Source organism: Rhinopithecus bieti, unplaced genomic scaffold (genome assembly GCF_001698545.2).
Source record: "Rhinopithecus bieti isolate Rb0 unplaced genomic scaffold, ASM169854v2 scaffold_31823, whole genome shotgun sequence".
NCBI classification, from domain to species: domain Eukaryota; kingdom Metazoa; phylum Chordata; class Mammalia; order Primates; family Cercopithecidae; genus Rhinopithecus; species Rhinopithecus bieti.
Genome location: NW_016814121.1, coordinates 2,582,900 through 2,605,156, shown reverse-complemented (window position 1 = coordinate 2,605,156; position 22,257 = coordinate 2,582,900). Strand labels below are relative to the sequence as shown.

General features: G+C 41.8%; 1 protein-coding gene across 1 annotated transcript in view; it reads left to right on the top strand.

The window, feature by feature from the left end:
* The window catches only part of NUP214 (nucleoporin 214), a 112,203-nt gene that overhangs the window by 39,483 nt on the left and 50,463 nt on the right, over positions 1-22,257 (top strand). Inside the window, exons 19-24 of the mRNA XM_017849892.1 lie at positions 1,102-1,284; positions 2,262-2,347; positions 2,453-2,536; positions 12,269-12,532; positions 14,000-14,161; positions 16,972-17,071. Coding sequence (XP_017705381.1) covers positions 1,102-1,284; positions 2,262-2,347; positions 2,453-2,536; positions 12,269-12,532; positions 14,000-14,161; positions 16,972-17,071 — 879 coding nt within the window. The remainder of the gene's footprint in view (positions 1-1,101; positions 1,285-2,261; positions 2,348-2,452; positions 2,537-12,268; positions 12,533-13,999; positions 14,162-16,971; positions 17,072-22,257) is intronic.

Below are 22,257 nucleotides of genomic sequence, written 5' to 3'. Positions count from 1 at the left end.
AGTACCATACAGCAAGCTTGTACCAACCCTTGGCCTGCAGGCTTCATGTGGCCCAGGACAGCTTTGAATGTAGCTCAACACAAATTCATAAACTTTCTTAAAACATTATGAGATTTTTATTTTATTTTTTTTTAAGCTTATCAGCTAGCATTAGTATATTTTATGTGTGGCCCAAGACAATTCTTCCTCCAGTGTGGCCCAGGGAAGCAAAAGATTAGACACCCCTGCTGTATAGCATGGTTTTGTACAATTGTACTATAGACAATTGTAACACAAATCACTAGGCAATAGGAATTCAGCTCTACTGTAATCTTACTGGATCATCGTTGTATATGCTGTCCATCATTGACCAAAACATCATTATGTGGCACGTGACTATATTGACATACCATAGCAAAGAAAATTTGGTTTGTAACTGATGTGGGATTATTCCTTTTGTTTTTCTTTGTATGGTTTTTCCTATTCCCTCTGCAAATTAAAGCAGTCAGAAAAAAATTTCAGAGCAACTTAAAGAGTTCTACTGAAAAGCAGAAGCAAATAGACCTGTCCCCCTCTGCAGTCAGACCTACTTCCCAGAGGCAGCTACTGTTGTCCCTGTTTTGTTTTAGTTCTTTGGGCAGGTTACCTCCCTGATACTAAACCTTATGCTCTCCCACTATTTTTTGACGATAGTCTGAAGAATTAACTGACTCCCATAGACTTCCAGTGAACCTGTTTTTTGTTTTTGTTTTTAATTGGATATAATTTACATTCAGAAAAACAGATAAATTCTAAGTAGAAAGCTGACCCTGTTCCTGACTCGCACCTCACTCCTGCCCTTTTCTTCCTAGGGCCTCTCTCAGGTGTCAACCTAATTTATGCTATCCTTTGCTACAGGCCTGGCCTGCCTGTTTCTAGCTGTTTTCTCCACATACCATGTTATTTTCGTTAGGCTTTCATCTCCTTTTTATTTTCTAGTAATTTCTTGATGGTTCTTGTCCAGTGCTGGTTCTCCATTTTATCGTTTTTACTGTTACCATTGTAGTCTTATTTGTTTGTTTTTTACTGGGAGATTCCTTTACTTGAACCATTCATAAATTATTTTCTCATTGTTGTCAACAGGCACCTGCTTGTGCCAGAGCGAGAGACACTGTTTAACACCCTAGCCAATAACCGGGAAATCATCAACCAACAGAGGAAGAGGCTGAATCACCTGGTGGACAGTCTTCAGCAGCTCCGCCTTTACAACCAGACTTCCCCATGGAGCCTGCCCTCGGCTGTTCCTTCCCAGAGCAGCATTCACAGGTGTAGAGAGGACTTGTACTCAATAAATATGGGTGAATGAATGCATGAACAAACATTTAGGGAGTAATGTGGGGTAGTCTTAGAGTGGTTCAGATGTGGGTGTGCAGGTGACTCTGTTGTCTCTCACCTTTGTGATCCTGGTCAGGGTCCCACCCTCTCTGATCCTTTGTTTCTTTGCTTAAAAAATGGGGATGACAAACCTGGTTCATGGGATTGTTTGGGAGTTAAATTAAGTCTGTAAAGTATTACACTGATGAAATGGGTGTTGAATGTATCACAGCAAGTGATACACCATAGTAATAGTGTCATGGTTGATTGAAAGTCAGCTGATAGGATTAAGTTGACTGACTTGTTTCTGAAGCCCGGATTTGTCATTCTGCTTGAATGTGGGGACTTTCAGACCCTGGCAGATGGACAGTTTACCTTGAGTTTACCAAAATGGTTTTGTTGTTGTTGTTGTTGTTTTGAGACTGAGTCTCGCTGTGTTGCCCGGGCTGGAGTGCAGTGGCACCATCTCGGCTCACTGCAAGCTCTGTCTCCTGGGTTCTCGCCATTCTCCTGCCTCAGCCTCCCGAGTAGCTGGGACTACAGGCGCCCGCCACCTCGCCCGGCTAGTTTTTTGTATTTTTTAGTAGAGACGGGGTTTCACTGTGTTAGCCAGGATGGTCTTGATCTCCTGACCTCGTGATCCGCCCGTCTCGGCCTCCCAAAGTGCTGGGATTACAGGCTTGAGCCACCGCGCCTGGCCTACTTTTTCTACTGAGGCACCATCATGTTGTGTTTGGGGTGGAGATGGTATATAATATGGTTGTGATCTCACTTCTTTTAGATTAATTCTATCAGTTGGTCAGATGGCATGTTTATATATAGGGGATATTCTTATGTCTTGCATTTATATTTAGGAGGATAGTGTACACCCGACAGCCTCAGATCTTTCTGCTCCTAGTTGGTCTGTATGTAACACTGTCCTGTTTCAGTTTTGACAGTGACCTTGAAAGCCTGCGCAATGCTTTGTTAAAAACCACCATAGAATCGCACACCAAATCCTTGCCCAAAGTACCAGGTAATTGCATCCTTCCCAGTGTTTTAACTCCCTTTGTTCTCTTCTAGCTACTGATATCTTAAAAACTGAGTTTTAATCATTTATGGGTTTATGGGTTTCTTGCAGCTAAACTGTCCCCCATGAAACAGGCACAATTGAGAAACTTCTTAGCCAAGAGGAAGACCCCACCAGTGAGATCCACTGCTCCAGGTAAAGAGAACTGGTAACTGGGCCTGTACATACTGATAGGGTGCAGTGGGGTGTGTGTGTGTATGTGTGTGTGTGAGAGAGAGAGAGCGAGCTAGGGTGCTGTGTATGTGTGTGTAAGTGTGTGTGTGTTGGTTCTTAATAGGGGATAGAGAAGATGTCCCCAGAATCTGTTGTTAATCTGAATATTGGAATAAAAAGCAGCTTATATATACTTGATGAAGCAGCAAGGTAGTTGTTTTGGCTTTTACACTGTTTTCTGCAGTCCTCAAGTTATATGGCACTGATTCCTAAGGGTTTGAGGTAGCCTGAGCTAGATTCTAGCCTCTGCTTTAGCCAGAGAAGGTTTACTTTTCTGATTTTGGGTTTTGAGTAAGTTTGCATTTGGGAAAAAAGCTTTTTAAAAAACAAATAATAGAAAATAAATAAATAGAATAGAAAATAAATAATAGAAAAAAAAAAAAAGACAGTCTCCCCATATTGCCCAGGCTGTTTTCAGACTCCTAAGTTCAAGTTATCCTCCTACCTCAGCCTCCCAGAGTGCTGGGATTACAGGTGTGAGCCACTGTGCCTTGCTGAAAAAGGATTCTTTTATGAAAAAAGAAGAAAAAACTATAATTAAGCAATGTTGGTTAAAAATACTTGCTGTAGGCCGGGCATGGTAGGCTCGTAATCCCAGCACTTTGGGAGGCCGAGACGGGCGGATCACGGGGTCAGGAGATCGAGACCATCCTGGCTAACACGGTGAAATCCCGTCTCTACTAAAAATACAAAAAAAATTAGCCAGGCGTGGTGGCTGGCACCTGTAGTCCCAGGTACTCGGGAGGCTGAGGCAGGAGAATGGCGTGAACCCGGGAGGCGGAGCTTGCAGTGAGCCGAGATGGCGCCACTGCACTCCATCCTGGGCTACAGAGCCAGACTCCATCTCAAAAAATACTTGCTGTAAAGAAGCCATATAGCTGATGAAATAAGATTTTTTTCCCATTACGTTATCTAGATAATAACTTGAATTTAAAGAAAAATTTGTGACAAACAACTTTAGGCATAACTGCTTTGTTTTAGTACCTGTATCCAAATTTTTCTTTGAGATTCTGTTTTCAGTTAATTTTTTAATGCCAATAACAAATGCTTTTGTAATCAGAATAACTGAAACAAATTTAATCTTACTGATTTTTTTTTTGTACTCACAGACAAGTGAATTTTTTTTTTTTTTTTTTTGAGACGGAGTCTCGCTCTGTCGCCCAGGCTGGAGTGCAGTGGCCGGATCTCAGCTCACTGCAAGCTCCGCCTCCCGGGTTTATGCCATTCTCCTGCCTCAGCCTCCCGAGTAGCTGGGACTACAGGCGCCCGCCACCTCGCCCGGCTAGTTTTTTGGATTTTTTAGTAGAGACAGGATTTCACTGGGTTAGCCAGGATGGTCTCGATCTCCTGACCTCATGATCCGCCCGTCTCGGCCTCCCAAAGTGCTGCGATTACAGGCTTGAGCCACCGCGCCCAGCCACAAGTGAATTTTTAAATAATTTTTTTTTATCTAAAGAATACATTCTCTTGGTAGGTAATTGGGAAAAATATGGAAAGTGTAAAGGAGAATAAAAGATATTAGCTGAGTGTGGTGGGATGCACCTGTAATCTTAGCTCTTTGGGTGGCTGAGGTAGGAGGATTGCTTGAGCCTGTGGCTGCAGTGAGCTATGGTCATGCCACTGCACTCCAGCCTGAGCAACAGAATCTTTAAAAAAAATTAAAAAGTTAAAAAATCACTCTCTCAACCCAGATATGGCCTCACTTAGTTATTTTGGTTTAGTTCCAAACTTTTTTCTTTGCATATGTAAATCTGATTTATTTTAAAATGAAATTGAGATTATAACAGTTTTGTGTCTTGATTTTTTTCTGATTTAAAATTCATTAGCACATATTTAAAAAAAAAGAAGAAAGAAAATAAGTGCTGGTGAAGATATGGAAAAAGTGGAACCTTTGTGCACTATTGGTGGGAATGTGAAATGGTAAAGCCACTGTAGAAAACAGTTTCGTGGTTCCTCAAAAAATTAAAAATGTAATTACTGGATGATCCAGCAATTTCACTCCTGGGTATATACCCCAAATAATTGAAAACAAGGTTTCAAAGAGATACCTTTGTATCCATGCTCATGACAGCATTATTGATAATAGCCAATAGGTGGAAACAATGTGTCTGTTAATGAATGAATAGATAAACAAAATGTCTGTCTATACAAAGCAATATTATTCAACCTTTAAAAAGGAGGTTTTTTTGTTGGTTTGTTTTTTGAGACGGAGTCTCACTCTGTCGCCCAGGCTGGAGTGCAATGGCCAGATCTCGGCTCACTGCAAGCTCCACCTCCCGGGTTTACGCCATTCTCCTGCCTCAGCCTCCCAAGTAGCTGGGACTACAGGTGCCCGCCACCTCGCCCGGCTAGTTTTTTTGTATTTTTTAGTAGAGACGGGGTTTCACCGTGTTGGCCAGGATGGTCTCGATCTCCTGACCTCGTGATCCGCCCGTCTCGGCCTCCCAAAGTGCTGGGATTACAGGCTTGAGCCACCGTAAAAAGGAATTTTTGACACATGCTACAATGTAAATGAACCTTGAGGACATGGTGCTAAGTGTAATAAGCCACAAATAGACAAATACTATGTGATTCCACTTATATGAAATATCTAGAGATATCAAATTCATAGAGATGGAAACGAGAATAGGGGTTGCCCTGACTGAGGTGGGGATCATGGGGAGTTATTGTTTAATGGGTATAGAGTTTCAGTTTTGCACAGTGAAAATACTTCTGGAGGTGGATGGTGGTGATGATTACACAACAATGTGAATGTACTTAATACCTATGAACTGTGCACTTTAAAACACTGAAGATGGTAAATTTTATGTTATATTTTACCAAATTTTAAAACTTGGAAAAAAATTTAAAGTTAAAATCGTAAGCTTTTCCTCTGCCTTCTGTGTTTAAATGTTCTTTGAACACGTGCCTTATAAAGACATTACAATATTTCCTTGTATTAGAAGACCATATGCCTATTACTAATCTTGTTGCCAAAATTTTACTCAGAACGTCTTTATTCACAAATCTTTAACCCACATCAGATTATATATTTAGATAAGAGTCCTTAGAGTAAGTCCTGAGATTTATGGAATTTACTTATTCATTCATTCAATAAATATGACTGCCTAGTTTGTTCCAGTCAGTGGTAAGAGAAACATTGTCTCTGCCCACATGAAGCTTTTCATTTAAGAGGAGGAATTCAGACATTAAGTAGATAACCGCACATGATACTTACTCATTTAATATTAGTGTGCATGCTAGGAAGAGTAACTCAGCATGTAAACAATTTTTTAAATTGGGAAAAACAACACACACAAAGGGCGCGAAACTAAAACGTATATCCCTGTAGCCTCTACTCAGGTCAAGAAACAGAATATTGCCATTTCTTAGAAGCCCTCTTGTATACCCTGGTTTTCCTTCCTCCCCTAAGGCACCATTATATGGGCTTATGTGAGAGTTTTCCCTTTGCCTTTTTTTTTTTTTTTTTTTGACATTTTTTGTTATTTTAAATTTATTATTTTGAAAAAATTCAAATTTCCAATTGCGAGTACAGTAAGCACCCGCTTACCCCTCACTCATATGTTTGCTACAATTATTGCTGAACTATCTGAGAATAAGTTAAAGACAACGCCCCTTACTCCTAAATATTTCAACATGTGTCCTCCAAGAACAAAGGTGCTCTCTTACACGTCATAATACAGTTCGCAGGTTCAGGAAATTTAACATATATAGTTATCTCATATATAGTTGGTACTCAAATTTTGCCAGCTGTCCACTCCCTACATGTTGATTGGATCTAGGATCCAATGCAGGATTCTGCATTGCATAAGTTGTCATTCTCTTTAGTCTCCTTTTCTTTGTTTTCCTTCAGAGCTTTACTATGTAAGCATTACCTCCCAAAACACTATAATTTGGTTTTGCCTGTGTTTTGGTTTTGCATACCACATAAATCCATTCACTTAGTCTCTAAATGGGCTTCTCTTGTTCCACATCAGGCTTATAAGATCCATCCGTGTTGTTGCCTCTAGCTGTTATTTTAGTTGCTCTATATAGGATTCTATTGTATGAGTATGCTGCATTTGTTTAGTCATTCTCCTGTTGAACATGTGCTGCTTTCAGTTTATAGCTATTACAGAAAAGGTGGTTCTGAATATTCCTGTGTGTGTCTCTCAGAGCACATATGTACTCTTCATTTGGTTACATAGCTAGGAGTGGCATTGTTGGCTCATAGTCTGTCCATATGCCCAGCTTTCATAGATTCTGCCAAGCAGTTTTACCAAGTGGTTGTACTTTATCATCAGTAGATGAGTGTTACAGTTGTTCCACATCTTTGCCAAGCCTGATAGTGTCAGTCTTTTTTCTTTTAACTATTCTGGTAGAACTCTTGTAAAATGTTTTAACTGTTCAGATACTTTCTTTCGTGGAGTACCGAGTTAAATCTTTCGTTCATTCATTTATTATTAAATACTCTTTGTTATTGATTTGTAAATGTTTTTATAAATTCTGGAGACCAGTCTTTGTTGGTTTTATGAGTTTTAGATACTCACTTTGCCTTTTTGCCCTCTTATGTCTGGGTGAACAGAAGTTCTTTTTTGTTTTCGTTTTTAGAAACAGAGTCTTGCTCTGTTGCCCAGGCTGGAGTGCAGTGGTGCAGTCATAGCTCACTGCAGCCCCAACCTCCCTGGCTGAAGCAATCCTCCTGCCTCAGCCTCCTGAGTTGCTGGGACTATAGGCACAGGCCAGGCCACCATGCCCAGCTAGTTTTTTATTTTTTTGTAGAGACATTATCTCGCTATGTTGCTCAGGCTGATCTGGAACATCTGGCCTTACGTGATCTTCCTGCCTCAGCTTCCCAAAGCGCTGGGATTACAGGTGTGAGCAACTGTGCCCAGCCTGTTGGTCAGAGGTTCTTAATTGTGAAAGTGAGATTTATCAGCCTTTTTTTTTTTTTTTTTTTTTTTTTTTTTGAGACGGAGTCTCGCTCTGCCGCCCAGGCTGGAGTGCAGTGGCCGGATCTCAGCTTACTGCAAGCTCCACCTCCTGGGTTCACGCCATTCTCCTGCCTCAGCCTCCCACGTAGCTGGGACTACAGGCGCCCGCCACATCGCCTGGCTAGTTTTTTCGTATTTTTTAGTAGAGACGGGGTTTCACCGTGTTAGCCAGGATGGACTCGATCTCCTGACCTCGTGATCCGCCCGTCTCGGCCTCCCAAAGTGCTGGGATTACAGGCTTGAGCCGCCGCGCCCGGCCAGCCTTTTCTTTCATAGTTAGTACTTTTTGTGTTCTGTTTAAGAAATCTTCTATCTCTAGGTAATGAAAGTAGGTATGTACCTTTATTATCTTTCGGAAACATTAAAGTTTGCCTTTCACAATTGGATCTGCAGGCAGATCATGAGCTCAGGAGTTCAAGACCATCTGGGTCAACATGGTGAAAACCCATCTCTACTAAAAATACAAAAAAATTAGCTGGGCATGGTGGCACGCAGCTGTAGTCCCAGCTACTTAGGAGGCTGAGGCAGGAGAATCGCTTGAACCCGGGAGGTGGAGGTTGCAGTGAGCCGAGATCACGCTACTGCACTCCAGCCTGGCGACAGAGTGAGACTGTCACACAAAAAAAATCCCAAAGTGCTCAGATTACAGGTGTGAGCCACCACGCCCGGCCTCTGCTTACATTTAAATTAAATGAAATTGCAAGGCAAGGTGGTGCATGCCTGTAACCCCAGCTGCTTGAGGAGGCTGAGGCAGGAGGATCACTTGAGCCCAGGAGTTCGAGACCAGCCTGGGAAAGGAGCAGTGAGACCTTGTCTCAAATAAATATATAAATTTTAAAAATAAAAGTAACATTTAAAATTTAGTTTTGCAATCCTAGTAGCCACATTTCAGGTGCTCAGTAGGCACATGTGACTAATGGCTACTGTAATGGCAAAAACATATAAAGAACATTTCATCATTGCAGAAAGTTCTACAATTCAGAGTAGGGGTTGGTAGATTTTTCCACAAGGGGCCAGCTGGAGAATAGTTGAGGTTTGCAGGCGCTGTGGTTTCCACTGTACCTACCTAACTCTGCTGTTGTAATGGGAAAGCAGCCACAGACCATGTGATGAGAGGGGCATGTCTGTGTTTCAGCAAAACTTTGTATTTCTACAAAGAGACAGCTGGCCTGTGGTTGTAGTTTTCTGACCCCTGCTCTAGAATGTTTTGGCATTCTTGGTGTTTTACATTTTTGTATTAACATTAAAATTGTCTTGTTAAATTCTACCTCCCTGTACCTAGAGTAGTCAAAACCGTGGAGACAGAACTAGAAACTGCCAGAAGCTGGAAGAGGGAGGATGGGGAGTTTGTGTTTCATGGGGATGAAGTTTCAGTTTGGGAAGATGAAAACATTCTGGAGATAGGTGGTAGTCACGGTTATACAACATTAGAAATGTATTTATACCATGGAACTGTACACTTTAAAATGGTGACTGTGGTGTCATTTTATGTTATATTTTATCACAATAAAAAAAAAAAAAAGAGAGAGGAGGCTGGAGAATCACTTGAACCCGGGAGGCAGAGGTCGCAGTGAGCCGAGATCACGTCATTGCACTCCAGCTTGGGCAACAAGAGCAAAACTCCATCTCAAAAAAGAAAAAAAGTTTCGGGGGAGGAATTTTGCCTTCCTCAGCCTTCAAAGGAAAGTTGAGATTTTGACTGGAATTGTATTGAGTTTCTAGATCTACATGAGAATTGACATATGTGCAGCAGTGAACTCTTAGTTTCTGAACTGGGTACATATTTGTGTATTCGGGTATTCTTTAATTTCTCTTAATGTTTTCTGCATGAGAGACGTGCACATCTTTTGTTAGATTGCTAAAAATTTGATGCTCTTATAATGGTAGATTTTTTTTCCCTTAAATTTTATGGTTTATGTTGGATGTAGTAGTATAGAGAAATACAGTTGATTTATGTATATTTACTTACACCCAACAACCTGGCAGAACTCATTTATTCTAACATGTCTGTAGCTGTTTCTTGGCTTTGTAACTATGGGAACAATGATACCCTCCATGGATACTAATGGTGATGTTTCTGCCTTTCCAGTCCTATTATTATTATTATTATTATTATTACTGTTTTACCTTACTTTACTGGCTAGAACCTCCAGTGCAGCATAAAAGTGTCGTGTAGCTATCCTTGATCTCAAAAGGAGCACTTTCTATAGTTCACCTTAAGATGTGAGGTTTGCTGCATCTACTGAGATGATCATATGACTTCTATCCTTTTGTCTCCCCACCCTCCCTGCCCCCCGTCATGTAGCTTTCTGTCTTTCCTTACCTGAACTAGAGTGTAAACAGAATAAGATTCTTTAAATTTCAGTGGGACCCTCTTTCTAATGCAGGCAGTTAGCTGCATCCTTGATCACAGTGGAGGCAGCACCGTTGGCATAGTGAGCAGTCCATGCTCCACGCTTCTGTGAGCGAGCATGCCCACTGCATCCTTCAGTTGGATGGGCTCCCTCCACCAAAGGCAGGTAAATGGCCTCAGAAAGGTGAAGGAAGGAACTAAGAGTACCCCCATGTTACATAGGACCTTGGAGGTTACATAGTTAATCCAGTGTCTCTTTCTGTCTAATTCTTGAAGGTGATGTGATTATTTGAGTCATCTTTTATTGTTACTATCAGGAACTGCAATAGGATTTTAGAGACATTACGGAGAGCAATTAGGCCCAAGAGAACATGGGTTTGTATTAGTTTCCTATGGATGCCATAACAAATTATCACAAACTTAGTGGCTTAAAACGGTACCTAGTTGTTATCTCACAGGAAGATTTTCTGTGATGATGGAAATGTTCTGTATCTTTGCTGTCCAGCAGGGTAGCTACTAGCCACATGTGGCTATAGAGTACATGAAATGTGGCTAGTGCAATTGAGGAACTGATTTTTCATTAATTTGCTTTTAATTAGTTTAAATTTAAATAACCACATATGGCTACTGACTACCAAATTGGATAAGACAGCCGTAGCACATAGCGTTGGTTTTTATTTTTTTATTTTTTATTTTTTATTTTTTTTTTTATAGCGTTGGTTTTTAGTGGTGTTTGTTATGTTATACTTACATTATGACAATAAAATCTTGCAGAGCCATGTGCACATAGGACACAAAGTCAATAATATTTGCAGAGCCATTTTAAATAACTTGGGGAGGGAAGAAAAAGGGCTAGATTATTTTGTTTGGTTTTTGTTTTTTCCAATATACAGGAAGTATTCACTTGCATTCTGAAATTTATGATAGAAATTAACATGACATAAAGCCTTACTCTTCATAATCTAAACAGAAGGCCAGGATTCAGTTCAGTTCAATTCTGTTTTCTCTTTTGGGTTTTTGTTGTTGTTGTTGTTTGAGAAGGGGTCTCACTCAGTCACCCAGGCTGCAGTGCAGTGGCACAATCTGGGCTCACTACAACCTTTGCTCCCAGGTTCAAGCGATTCTCCTACCTCAGCCTCCTGAGTAGCTGGGAGTACAGGTGTGCGCCACCACACCCTGCTGATTTTTGTATTTTTAAGTAGAGATGGGGGCCGGGCGCAGTGGCTCAAGCCTGTAATCCCAGCACTTTGGGAGGCCGAGACGGGCGGATCACGAAGTCAGGAGATGGAGACCATCCTGGCGAACACAGTGAAACCCTGTCTCTACTAAAAAAATACAAAAAACTAGCCGGGCGAGGTGGCGAGCGCCTGTAGTCCCAGCTACTCGGGAGGCTGAGGCGGGAGAATGGCGTAAACCTGGGAGGCGGAGCTTGCAGTGAGCCGAGATCTGGCCACTGCACTCCAGCCTGGGTGACAGAGCGAGACTCCGTCTCAAAAAAAAAAAAAAAAGTAGAGATGGGGTTTCACCATATTTGCCAGGCTGGTCTCGAACTCCTGACCTGGTAATCTGCCTACCTTGGCCTCCCGAATTGCTGGGATTACAGGCGTGAGCCACTATGTCCAGCCATTTTCTTTCTTTCTTTCTTTTTTTTTTTTTTTTTGAGACAGGGTTTCACTCTGTTGCCCTATTTTTTGTAGAGACAGGGTCTCATTATGTTGCTTAAGCTAGTCTTGAACTCCTGGCTTCAAGCAGTCCTCCTACCTCAGTCTCCCAAAGTGCTGCGATTATAGGCCTGAGCCACTGCACCAAATCTCTTGTATATTTTTTAAAAATCTAATTGTCTAAATCAGAAGAATCATTAGATTTATTTGGAAATGTTCGAGACACTCAAGACTGAGGACATTCTGTCTATTCCATTATGCTTTGGACCTGTTTTTAGCAGCTTATTGGAAGGTGACAGTAATGGTGTGATTGTTCACCCCACCGTGGAAACTTGCCTGTTACATTTCTAGTATAAGCTTATTATACTAGTGAGGGCTCCAGGTCTTCTACTTTGACACCAGCATTAATTCTGTCTCTTATGTTTTCACATTCTTTTATTTAACAGCCCCAAGATGTTCTTGTTCACACAGCTCAGTTTCTCAAATTCCCGTCTGAGCAAAACCAAAACCATTTTGTTCACATTTGACAATACCTGCTTCCACTTAAAATAAGTAATAATTAAATCATTTTACAAGTTGAAGTTTTGTTTTATCAACAGTGAAAATTACTTAGCTTTTGGGCTTGCTTTGAGTTGTCTAAATTGTGTTTTGTTTGGGGCTTTTGTAGCCAGCCTGTCTCGATCAGCCTTTCTGTCTCAGAGATATTATGAAGACTTGGATGAAGTCAGCTCAACATCATCTGTCTCCCAGTCTCTGGAGAGTGAAGATGCACGGACGTCTTGTAAAGATGAGGAGGCGGCGGTTCAGGCCCCTCGGCATGCCCCCGTGGTTCGCACTCCTTCCATCCAGCCCAGTCTCTTGCCTCATGCAGCACCTTTTGCTAAATCTCACCTGGTTCATGGTTCTTCATCTGGTGTGATGGGAACTTCAGGTAAGTAAACAGTGGGAAAGCAAACTGTTTTTTCTTTTTTTTTTTTTTTGTTTTTTAGACAGAGTTCGTCTGTCACCCAGGCTGGAGTGCAGTGGCTGGGATTCTCAGTCTCCACTGCAGAGGCTCCGCTCGCGCCGGTGGTCCACGCCATTCTCCTGCCTCAGCCTCCCGAGTAGCTGGGGACTAGCAGGCGCGCCCCACCATCGCCGGCTACGCGTTCTCTCCTCCTCCGCCCTGCCCATTTTTTAAGTGGAACGGGGTCCTTCACTGTGTTAGCCAGGATGGTCTCGACCTCCTGACGGCCTTGTGGATCGCGACCGCCTCGGGCCTCCAGGTGCTGGGATTACGAGGCGTTGAGGCGCACCGCGCGCCGCCGCAAACCTGTTTTTTCCCTTTTCCCTGTGATGTTTCTAACTAATGAAGGAATTATAACTGGGTTTTGTACTGTCACACCAAAATGGTGGTTGCCTCCAGCCCACTTTTTTTTTTTTTTTTTTTGAGATGGAGTCTCGCTCTGTTGCCCAGGCTGGAGTGCAATGCTGGAGTGCAATGGCGCGATCTTGGCTCACTGCAGCCTCCACCTCCTGGTTCAAACGATTCTCCTGCCTCACCCTCCCAAGGCATGTCTCTTAGTGGAGACAAGGTTTCACCATGTTGTGTTGGCTAGGCTGTTAAATTCCTGACCTCAGGTGATCCACCTGCCTTGGCCTCCCAAAGTGCTAGGATTACAGGCATGAGCCACTGCACCTGGCTGCTCAACTCACTTCTGCTAATATTCTAGAAATTAGAAGACTAATTGAAAAGATGTGTGTTCCCCTTGAAAGCGGTTGCTAGGCCATTGTGAGGAAGGAGATGGCTCTCCAAGGTTATGCACTGTAACAGCTTTTCTGCTGAGCCAGGTTGTTTTTTAAAACGGTCTTTTTCAGAAGTAAGTAAAAGGGGGCTGTTTGCTTCAGTTATAAAGCAACATCCTCTCTCATGTCTTTCAAATCCTGGCTCATTTCAGCCTGACTTGTGGCATATTCTGCCTCAGAACTCACCAGCTCCGATGCTTGTGGTCAGTATTGGCTCACTGTACTGACTGGTGTTGTGCCCCCACACTTTCAGTGCGGTGTCAGGGCTTTGCATCAAAGTGACTTCCAGCAGAGAAAAATACCAGTGTTAGGTACTAGAATGAAGAGAATTTGTGAGAGGGGATCAGGGAATTGGTCTATATTGGTATAAAAGTTATATCTCAATCAGTATCAGGAAATGATAATGTAAAGTATCTTAGTAGAGGTGGGTAGGCAAATTGCATGCGGTAACTAAAAGACACAGATGCCAGCCTGTTAATTTGCTGGTTCTTTTCTATGTTAACGCTGATTTTAGCATTTTCCCTGCAGTCGAATGTAAAGAATTTACCAATTTAACCTTTTGTATGTTCCTGTTCTCTCACCCACTCACACTTAATTTTTCTTTTTCTCTTAGTGGCTACATCTGCTAACAAAATTATTCCTCAAGGGGCTGACAGCACAATGCTTGCCACGAAAACCGTGAAACATGGTGCACCTAGTCCTTCCCACCCCATCTCAGCCCCACAGGCAGCTGCCGCAGCAGCACTCAGACGGCAGATGGCCAGTCAGGCACCAGGTAAAAGCTGTAGCCCCATACCTGTACAGAGGCTGATTATGACATGTCTGAGTCACAGGCCAGGACAGCAGGTGGCAAGAAACAGTGGGCTCTCTTTGGTGCCCTTCAGAAGAGAAGATTGACGTGACAGCCCCCTTGCCTTTGTGGAGAGAGTTCTAAGAAGGCAGAGACTAGGTCTGAAAGTCTTTGCTTTTAAGGGGAGGGATTAGAACTGCCACATTTAGTAGGTGGAAATCAGTGGGGTTTTTTTTTTAAAAAACAAAGTTTCTAATCCTACTTTTGAATAATGTCTGCTTAGAGCCCTAAAATTATAACCTTTGAAGTTTGATAATCTAATAACATTAGCATCATCTCTTAGTATCTTACAGATTGCAACTACATTGAATGCAAAATAGCCATTCAAATACCTATTTTGACTGGGCATAGTGACTCATGCCTGTAATCCCAGCACTTTGGGAGGCTGAGGTGGGAGGATCACTTGAGGCCAGGAGTTTGAGACCACCCTAGGCAACATAGTGAGACCTCATCTCTAAAACAAAACAAACACAAACAAAAAGAATGACCATTTCGTGTTTGAGTAATCTAAAGTTCAGAGAGGTGAAGGTTATCCCACCAGTAAGTAGCAGAACTCAGACTCTAACCCTCTGCTCTTTCTCAGTTCAGCATTTTTTCTTCTCCAACTATATCTTGCATGAAGCTTTTTTTTTCTTTTTAGATGGGGTCTAACTATGTTGCCTAGGCTGGAGGACCTTGGTGCGATCACGGCTCACTGCAGCCTCTGTGATCTCCCGAACCCAGGTCACCTTCCCACCTCAGGCTCCTGGATAGCTAGGACTAGAGGCATGCACCACTATACCAGGCAGATATTGGAAAAATTTTTGTAGAGACGGGATTTTGCCATGTTACCCAAGCTGGTCTCAAACTCCCGGGCTCAAGTGATCCACCCGCCTCTGTCTCCCAAAGTGCTGGGATTATAGGCATAAGCCACTGCACTTGACCAAAGCTTTTTTTTTTTTTAACATTATAAAATTTAACTTTTACAGATGGAAGCTCTAATAAGCCAGTTAGCACTTAACATTTCATCAGTGACTTGTCATTATCCCAAACGTTCTACATTAGGATTTTTCAGTCTGCGTAGTTAGTCTCAAGGACTTCAGTTATCACTAGTTATCAGTTTTATAAGCTAGTAGTTCTCAACTAGAGGCTGCCCCCACTTCCCTCTCCTCCTCCCCTGAAACAGTTGGCAGTGTTGCTGGCATTTAGTGGGTAGAGGCCAGGAATGCTGCAAAAAAAAAAAAAAAATCTTTAAAATGCGTAAGACACCCCCACGACAAAGGGTTATCTAGCCCCAAATGTCAGTAGTGCCAGGGTCAAGAAACAGATGTAAGCCAAATATTTTTGTTTTAGCTGAGTAGAATTATTTTTTAGATATATCACTACTTGGAACACTTATCAACTTATAGTTCTTTTTAAAAGACTAGAAAGACATAATGGTTTGATTTAGGAAAAAAGAACTAACATTAAACAGTGATAAGTCAAAAAATTGTAAAGAAAATTTAAATATTAAAACCTTTGTTAAGGCATCTAACATATATATTGAAGAACAAAACAAAGATAACTTTTAAGGTACCTTTGAGCTTTCTAAAAATAGAATTCTTTGATCTCTTTAAATATTACTTGGACCAGGCAGAATCTTGCCATTGTGCTGAACAGGGCTGAAATCGAGCTGATCGAGTCAATGATTTGTAAAAAGTTAAAATCTGCTAGGATTTAGGATTGTTCCACTTAGCAGGAGGTGGTGTGATCTGCATTATCATGTTGGATGCAAACATTTCTAAGGTATAGGCACCTTTGAATATGAAATATGAAAGATGTGCAGTCGTAGGCAAGATGTTGCATGAAGCTTTTTTTTTTCTTTTGAGATAGGGTCTAGCTATGTTGCCTAGGCTGGAGGGCAGTGGTGCGATCATGGCTCACTGCAGCCTCCATGATCTCCCGAACCCAGGTCACCTTCCCACCTCCACCTCCTGGATAGCTAGGACTATAGGCATGCACCACTACGCCAGGTCACTTCTCTGAAAGAGAGAATAAAAGAGAATAAACCACAGGTCTATCGTTCTGCTTGTGGTACCGCTTTCACCTTGGTCAGTGATGCAGTTAGAAATGATCCACAAGCTTTGCTCAGGCTTCCTTAATTGCTAATTATAGAATGTCATTAAGTCTTTTGGATACAATTTAAAATTATAAGACAAAGTAAAATCTGATAAGATAAGTAGGTGTCAAATATATACCTCTTAGCCTCTTCCCCCATTATTGTCCAAGCTCCATTTTCCACATTTTATTCATTATGCCTGTCTGTCTCACTAGGCCATGAGTTTCTTTAGAGAAGAAACTACAGATACATTTTGTATTCTCAGCCCCTAACACAGAGGCTGGCACATAATAAGCCCATGTTAAAGAAAGACAGAGTGAATGAGTGGCAGAAATCCTGAGTCCAGATGCTGTTAATCCTCTAGCTCAAGCTGCGCTTTTCCAGCTCTATTGTAGAAAAGCTGGCCAGAGAATTCTTTCCCCCTACTCCAGGACATTTGATTCAGTTGCAGGAAGCCTTGTTCCATCACCTGTGTTAATGGAGTAGGCCAGGTGTTCCTTTGAACACAGTGCTGCAGAACTATCTAAAGTAGATTTCCTTCAAATGATAAGGCTCTACTCTGCTTGGGCTCGTGTCTTGGTTTTTCATTTATGTATGACTAGAACTTTTTATCCTTTACTGGAATTAATATGGTGTTCTCTCTTCTCTGTTTAAATAGCTGTAAGCACTTTGACTGAATCAACGTTGAAGAATGTCCCTCAAGTGGTAAATGTGCAGGAATTGAAGAATAACCCTGCAACCCCTTCTACAGCCATGGGGTATGTTCTGATTGCAGTGTGTTTCAGCCCCTGGCTGCTTCTGTAGTAGCGGTGGACTGCCTGCAGGGAGCAGCAGTGCCACTGTCACAGTCTGGTTTTCCTGCACCGCCTTAGGTTATAAGGGGGGTGACGGCTAAGGCTGCCTACACAATGCATTTTCAGGAGATTGTCCTTTTTAACTGGCCAGTGACAGTTGCCTCACAAACTTTTAAAGTTTGTCTTGATACTGTATGCTCAGTTTCTGTTTGCCACATGTAAGTCTCTGTGTGGTATACATTAGGTGTGCAGGTTTTTTGTTTTTTGTTTCTTTTAATGCCCTCGGGGTTCCAGAGTTGATGCTTTGGGTCTGATGCAGACTTGATTCTGGAAACTGTAATCTCAAGGGTGATACTCTTCTCCCTCACTTCCCTTCTCTGGGCATTTCTGTTCTTCCCATTTCTTTTGCTTTTGTATGAAAAAGTAGTCTTTTAAAAGACAGCAGCTCTGTTTGGAGACTTTAGCTTCTTTATCATGCCATGTTTGAGGGCTAGATTGTTGCTGGTGGAGCTCGCTTGCTTTTTTGGTGGTGCTGGCGGGGTTTTTTTTATTTTTATTTTTTCTTTTTCTGACAGGATCTCACTCTGTCACACAGACTGGAGTGCAGTACGATCATGGCTCGCTATAGCCTTAACCTCCTGGGCCCAAGCCGTGCTCCCATATCTGCCTCCCAAGTAGCTGCTGGGACTACAGGCACATGCCACCACATCCAGCTAATTTATTTTTTGTAGAGATGGAGTTTTTGCCGTGTCACCCCAGGCTGGTCTCAAACTTCTGGGCTCAAGTGATCTTCTCACCTCATCCTCGCAAAGTGCTGTGATTACAGGCAGGAGCCACTGTGCTCAGCCTAGCTCACTGTGCCCAGCCTAGCTCACTTGTCTTTAGTCCTCATCTGTGTTCAGAATTCAGGGTGCTGACTGCCTCCCGCTGCCCTGGGCAGGTTCACAGAACATGCCTATGCCCTGCTTTGCCCTGCATATTTTGTAACTGTGATCCCTTTAGACCAGCCACCATCCCCTGTGGCAAAGGGAAGAGTTGAGGGATATTTCCTCGCTTGGAACGTGGGGATCTTGACTAGTATCACATTTCAGGGAGTTAGTGTCTGGTACCCACGATTCATCTAGCAGCACCACAGCGTGCCCACCTTCTGCCATCCCACAGAGCAGATCTGTCCACGGCTTTGTTTTCCTTCTCTCAAGTGGCCCTGTCTCACTGGTCCGCTGGCCTCTTTTTTTCCATGTTGTTCTGTTTATCAACACTGCTTGTTTGAGGCATTTTTAGTTATCTCAGGGCCATACTAACAGCTAAAAAACAAGCCTTCTCTATTACTATTTTGTAGTGACCTCGGAGCCTTGGTATGCTGTTTAGACCAAGATGGTATTTGTGGTTGTTGCAAACTTTTCAAGGGAAAGAACTATGCGTTAGCGTTTGGGAATTGTAGCCAGATTCCCAGCATAGGGAAGGCAAGGAAAAGCCACTGAAAGGCAGAATGTTACGTAAGATGGGAAAATTCAGCATATGGTACAGGAAGTATTGTCTGGTATTTCCGAGATATATTAGGTGCTAACCGTGTATGAGAAGCACCTTTTGGAGATTCCACTTCTCCTTTTCTCAAGCTTCATTTCCCTAAATGGTTCATATGGGCTGATCTTTGATGAAGGCTTTGTTCAAGGAGTAATTTTGAGTCTACTCTTTCTGACAAGAAAAAATCTCAGACGACTTAAGAAATCTTGAAGAAACTTTCTGTTCCATTCTCCACAGAATTGGACTCTGGTATAATTATTTCATGTGTGTGCCCAGCATGGTGCCTGAAATGTAGAAGCATTCCTTTTCAATAATCATTTATTCAATAATAGGTAAACTCTACTCAAACATAAATTGAAAAGTGAAAATTGGTATTTACTGCCACCCCTCCCCAGGAAAGATTGAGACAATATGTTCATTGTAAAATGACTTGCTTTGAGATTCTTTTATGTTTTATTTTTAAAATTATTTTCAACCAGCTCTCGTGGAACAGATTCTTTTAAACAGTTTCCTAAGTGTATTTTAAGTATTTAATTTTGCAGTTAGCTTTTTCTCAATGGTATCTTACAGAAAATTTATCATAGGATGAGCTTAACATATTTCTGCCGTTGGTGTATTTTATGTTCACTGGCCTCATCCATTCAGTTTGTTGGAAGAGTGTTTATCTGGCGCCAACCCACAGCTATTCAGATTCCTTTGCAGTGCTCCATCGCTTGATTCAGCAGATTCTTACACAGCATCTGCTGTGAGCATGATACTGCCCTGGCTACTAGAAATAGGGTAGTTGAGTAAGACATAGCAACCAAGAAGAGAGCCGGGAAACTGCCAGTTACACAAACACTTATTTTGTGTGCATTCATTCATTTATTCATTCTTTCAACAAATACTTAATGAGCATTTGTTGTATGCCACACACTATTCTTAGGTGCTGGAGATAAACTACCTGTTTTGTTGTTAACAAAATAGACCGAAAAAACTAACAGACTGATGATTGTTTGAAGAGACAAACAATAATCAAAATAAATAAGTAAAATATATAATATATTAGATGGTGATATGGTGTGATGCAGAAAATTAAAGCAGGGAAAAGGGTTAGAGAGTATTGTCTGAACATGGGTTATAATTTTAAATAGGGTGGCCAGGGAAGGCCTCCTCGAGAAGGTGACCTTTGAATGAAGAGAGCAAGTCCAGATAGCAGGTCTCATTAATATCTCCGAAGAAAACTCCAAGCACAGGGCCTGTGGCAGGAGCGTGTCTACAAGTTGAAGAGGGAGCCAGGAGGGACCTCTGGTGACGAGAGTAGAGGAAGCAAGAGGAAGACTGCTGGGGTAGGAGGTCAGGGAAGACTGTTGGTGGACAGTGTCTGTTTGAGTCCCTGCTTTCAGTTCTATTGGGTATATATGTAGGAGTGGAATCGCTGGATCACATAGCTCAAACTGGTTTACAGAGGTGCCGCACCATTTTTCATTCCCAACAGTAATGTTTGGGGGTTGCAGTTTCTCCACATCCTCACCAACACTCATTATTGACTATCTTTTTTATTATAGCCATCCTAGTGGTGTAAAATGGTATCTCACACTCTCGGTGTGAGACAGCATTTCCCTAATGGCATCTTTTCATGTGCTTATTGGCCAGTTGTATCTTCTTTGGAGAAATATCTATTTAGCTCCTTTGCCCCGTTTTAAAATTAGGTTGTCTTTTTATTTTTGAGCTATAAGTTTCTTTATATAATCTGTATTCAAGTCTCTCATCAGGCATATGATTTGCAAATATCTTCTCCCGTTCTTTGAGTTGTTTTTCACTTTCTTGATGTGTCCTTTGACACAAAAATTTAGTCCAGTTTATTTTTTCTCTTGTTGCTTGTGCTTTAGGTGTCAGATGTAAGAAACCGTTGCCTAATCCAAGGTCATAAAGATTTACACTGATGTTTTCTTTGAAGAGTTGTGTGGTTTTAGCTCTTATATCTAGGTCTCTGATCCATTTGGAGTTAATTTTTGTAAATGGTGTGAGGTAGAGATCCAACTTCATTGTTTTGAATGTGGTATCCAGTTGTCCCAGCACTACCACGTATCTTTTCCATCCTTTTATTTCAATTTATTTTGTCTTTATATTTAAAATGGGTTTCTTGTAGCACAACAGTGTGAATGTACTTAATACCACTGAGCTACATGTACACTTAAAAATGGTTACTTTTAAGATGGCAAATTTTGTTAAGTGTATTTTACCACAATAAACAAAAATAATTTAAAAAAATAAAATGGATTTCTTATAGACTAGGGGTCCCCAGCCCAGGACTGCAGACCAATACCGGTCTGTGGCCTCTTAGGAACCCGGCCACACAGCAGAAGGTGAGCGGCAGGCGAGCGAGCATTGCCACCTGAGCTCCACCTCCTGTCAGATCAGCAGCAGCTTTGGATTCTCATAGGAACATGAACCCTATTGTGAATTGCACATGCGAAGGATCTAGATTGCATGCTCCTTATGATAATCTAACTGAATAAAATATAAAATTATAGCCTGATGATCTGAGGTGAAACAGTTTCATCCTGAAACCATCCCCCTCCGCTGTCCATCTGTGGAAAAATTTGTCTTTCACAAAACTGGTCCCTGGTACCAAAAAGGTTGGGGACCATGGTTGTAGACAGTATATAGTGGCCCTAGCTTGCTTTTTTTTAACCTTGACCATCTATGACTTTTAATTGGAGTGATTAGATCATTTACCTTAAGTGTAATTATTGACATGTTTGGGTTTAAATCTGTTATATAGCTATTTGTTTCTATTTATCCCATCTGTTTATTGTTCAGTTTTTGTTTTTCTGGCTTCTTTTGGGTTAAATATCCTTATGACTCTATTTTAACTTTTTTGTTGACTTATTGGCTATAACTTGGTGTTATTTAAGTGCTTACATTAGGGTTTATAGTATACATCCTCAACTTATCACAGACTGTCTTCAGGTGATGTTACATTACTAAAGAATAGTGTAAGAATCTGACAGCAGTATTCTGTTTTCTCCCTTCACCACCTTTATGCTGTTGTACATTTTACTTCCACTTGTACTGTAAACCTCATGATACATTGTTATAAACAGTTGACTATCTTTCCTCCCCTCTGCCCCTCAGACGGATTCTTGTTCTGTCACCAAGGCTGGAGTGCAGTGGTGCAATCTCAGCTCACTGCAACCTCTGCCTCCCGGGTTCAAGTGATTTTCCTGCCTCAAGTGGGATTACAGGTGCCCACCATCACGCCCAGCCAATTTTTGTATTTTTGGTAGAGACAGGGTTTCGCCATGTTGGCCAGGCTGGTCTTGGAACTCCTGACCTCATCTGATCCGCCTGCCTCGGCCTCCCAAAGTGCTGGGATTACAGGCGTGAGCCACCGCAGCCGGCCGACTATCTTTTAAATACATTTAAATAAGAAGAATAATGTTTTCATGTTTGTACATATAGTTATCATTTCCAGGTTCTTCATTCCTGTGTCTGGTCCCAGCTTGCCATCTGGAATAATTTTTCTTCTGCTCAAAGGACTTCCTTTAATGTTTCTTGAGGTTCACATCTGAATTCTTTTAGCTTTTGGGTGTCTGCAAAAGTCTTTATTTCACCTTTGTTTTGAAAGATATTTTCACAGG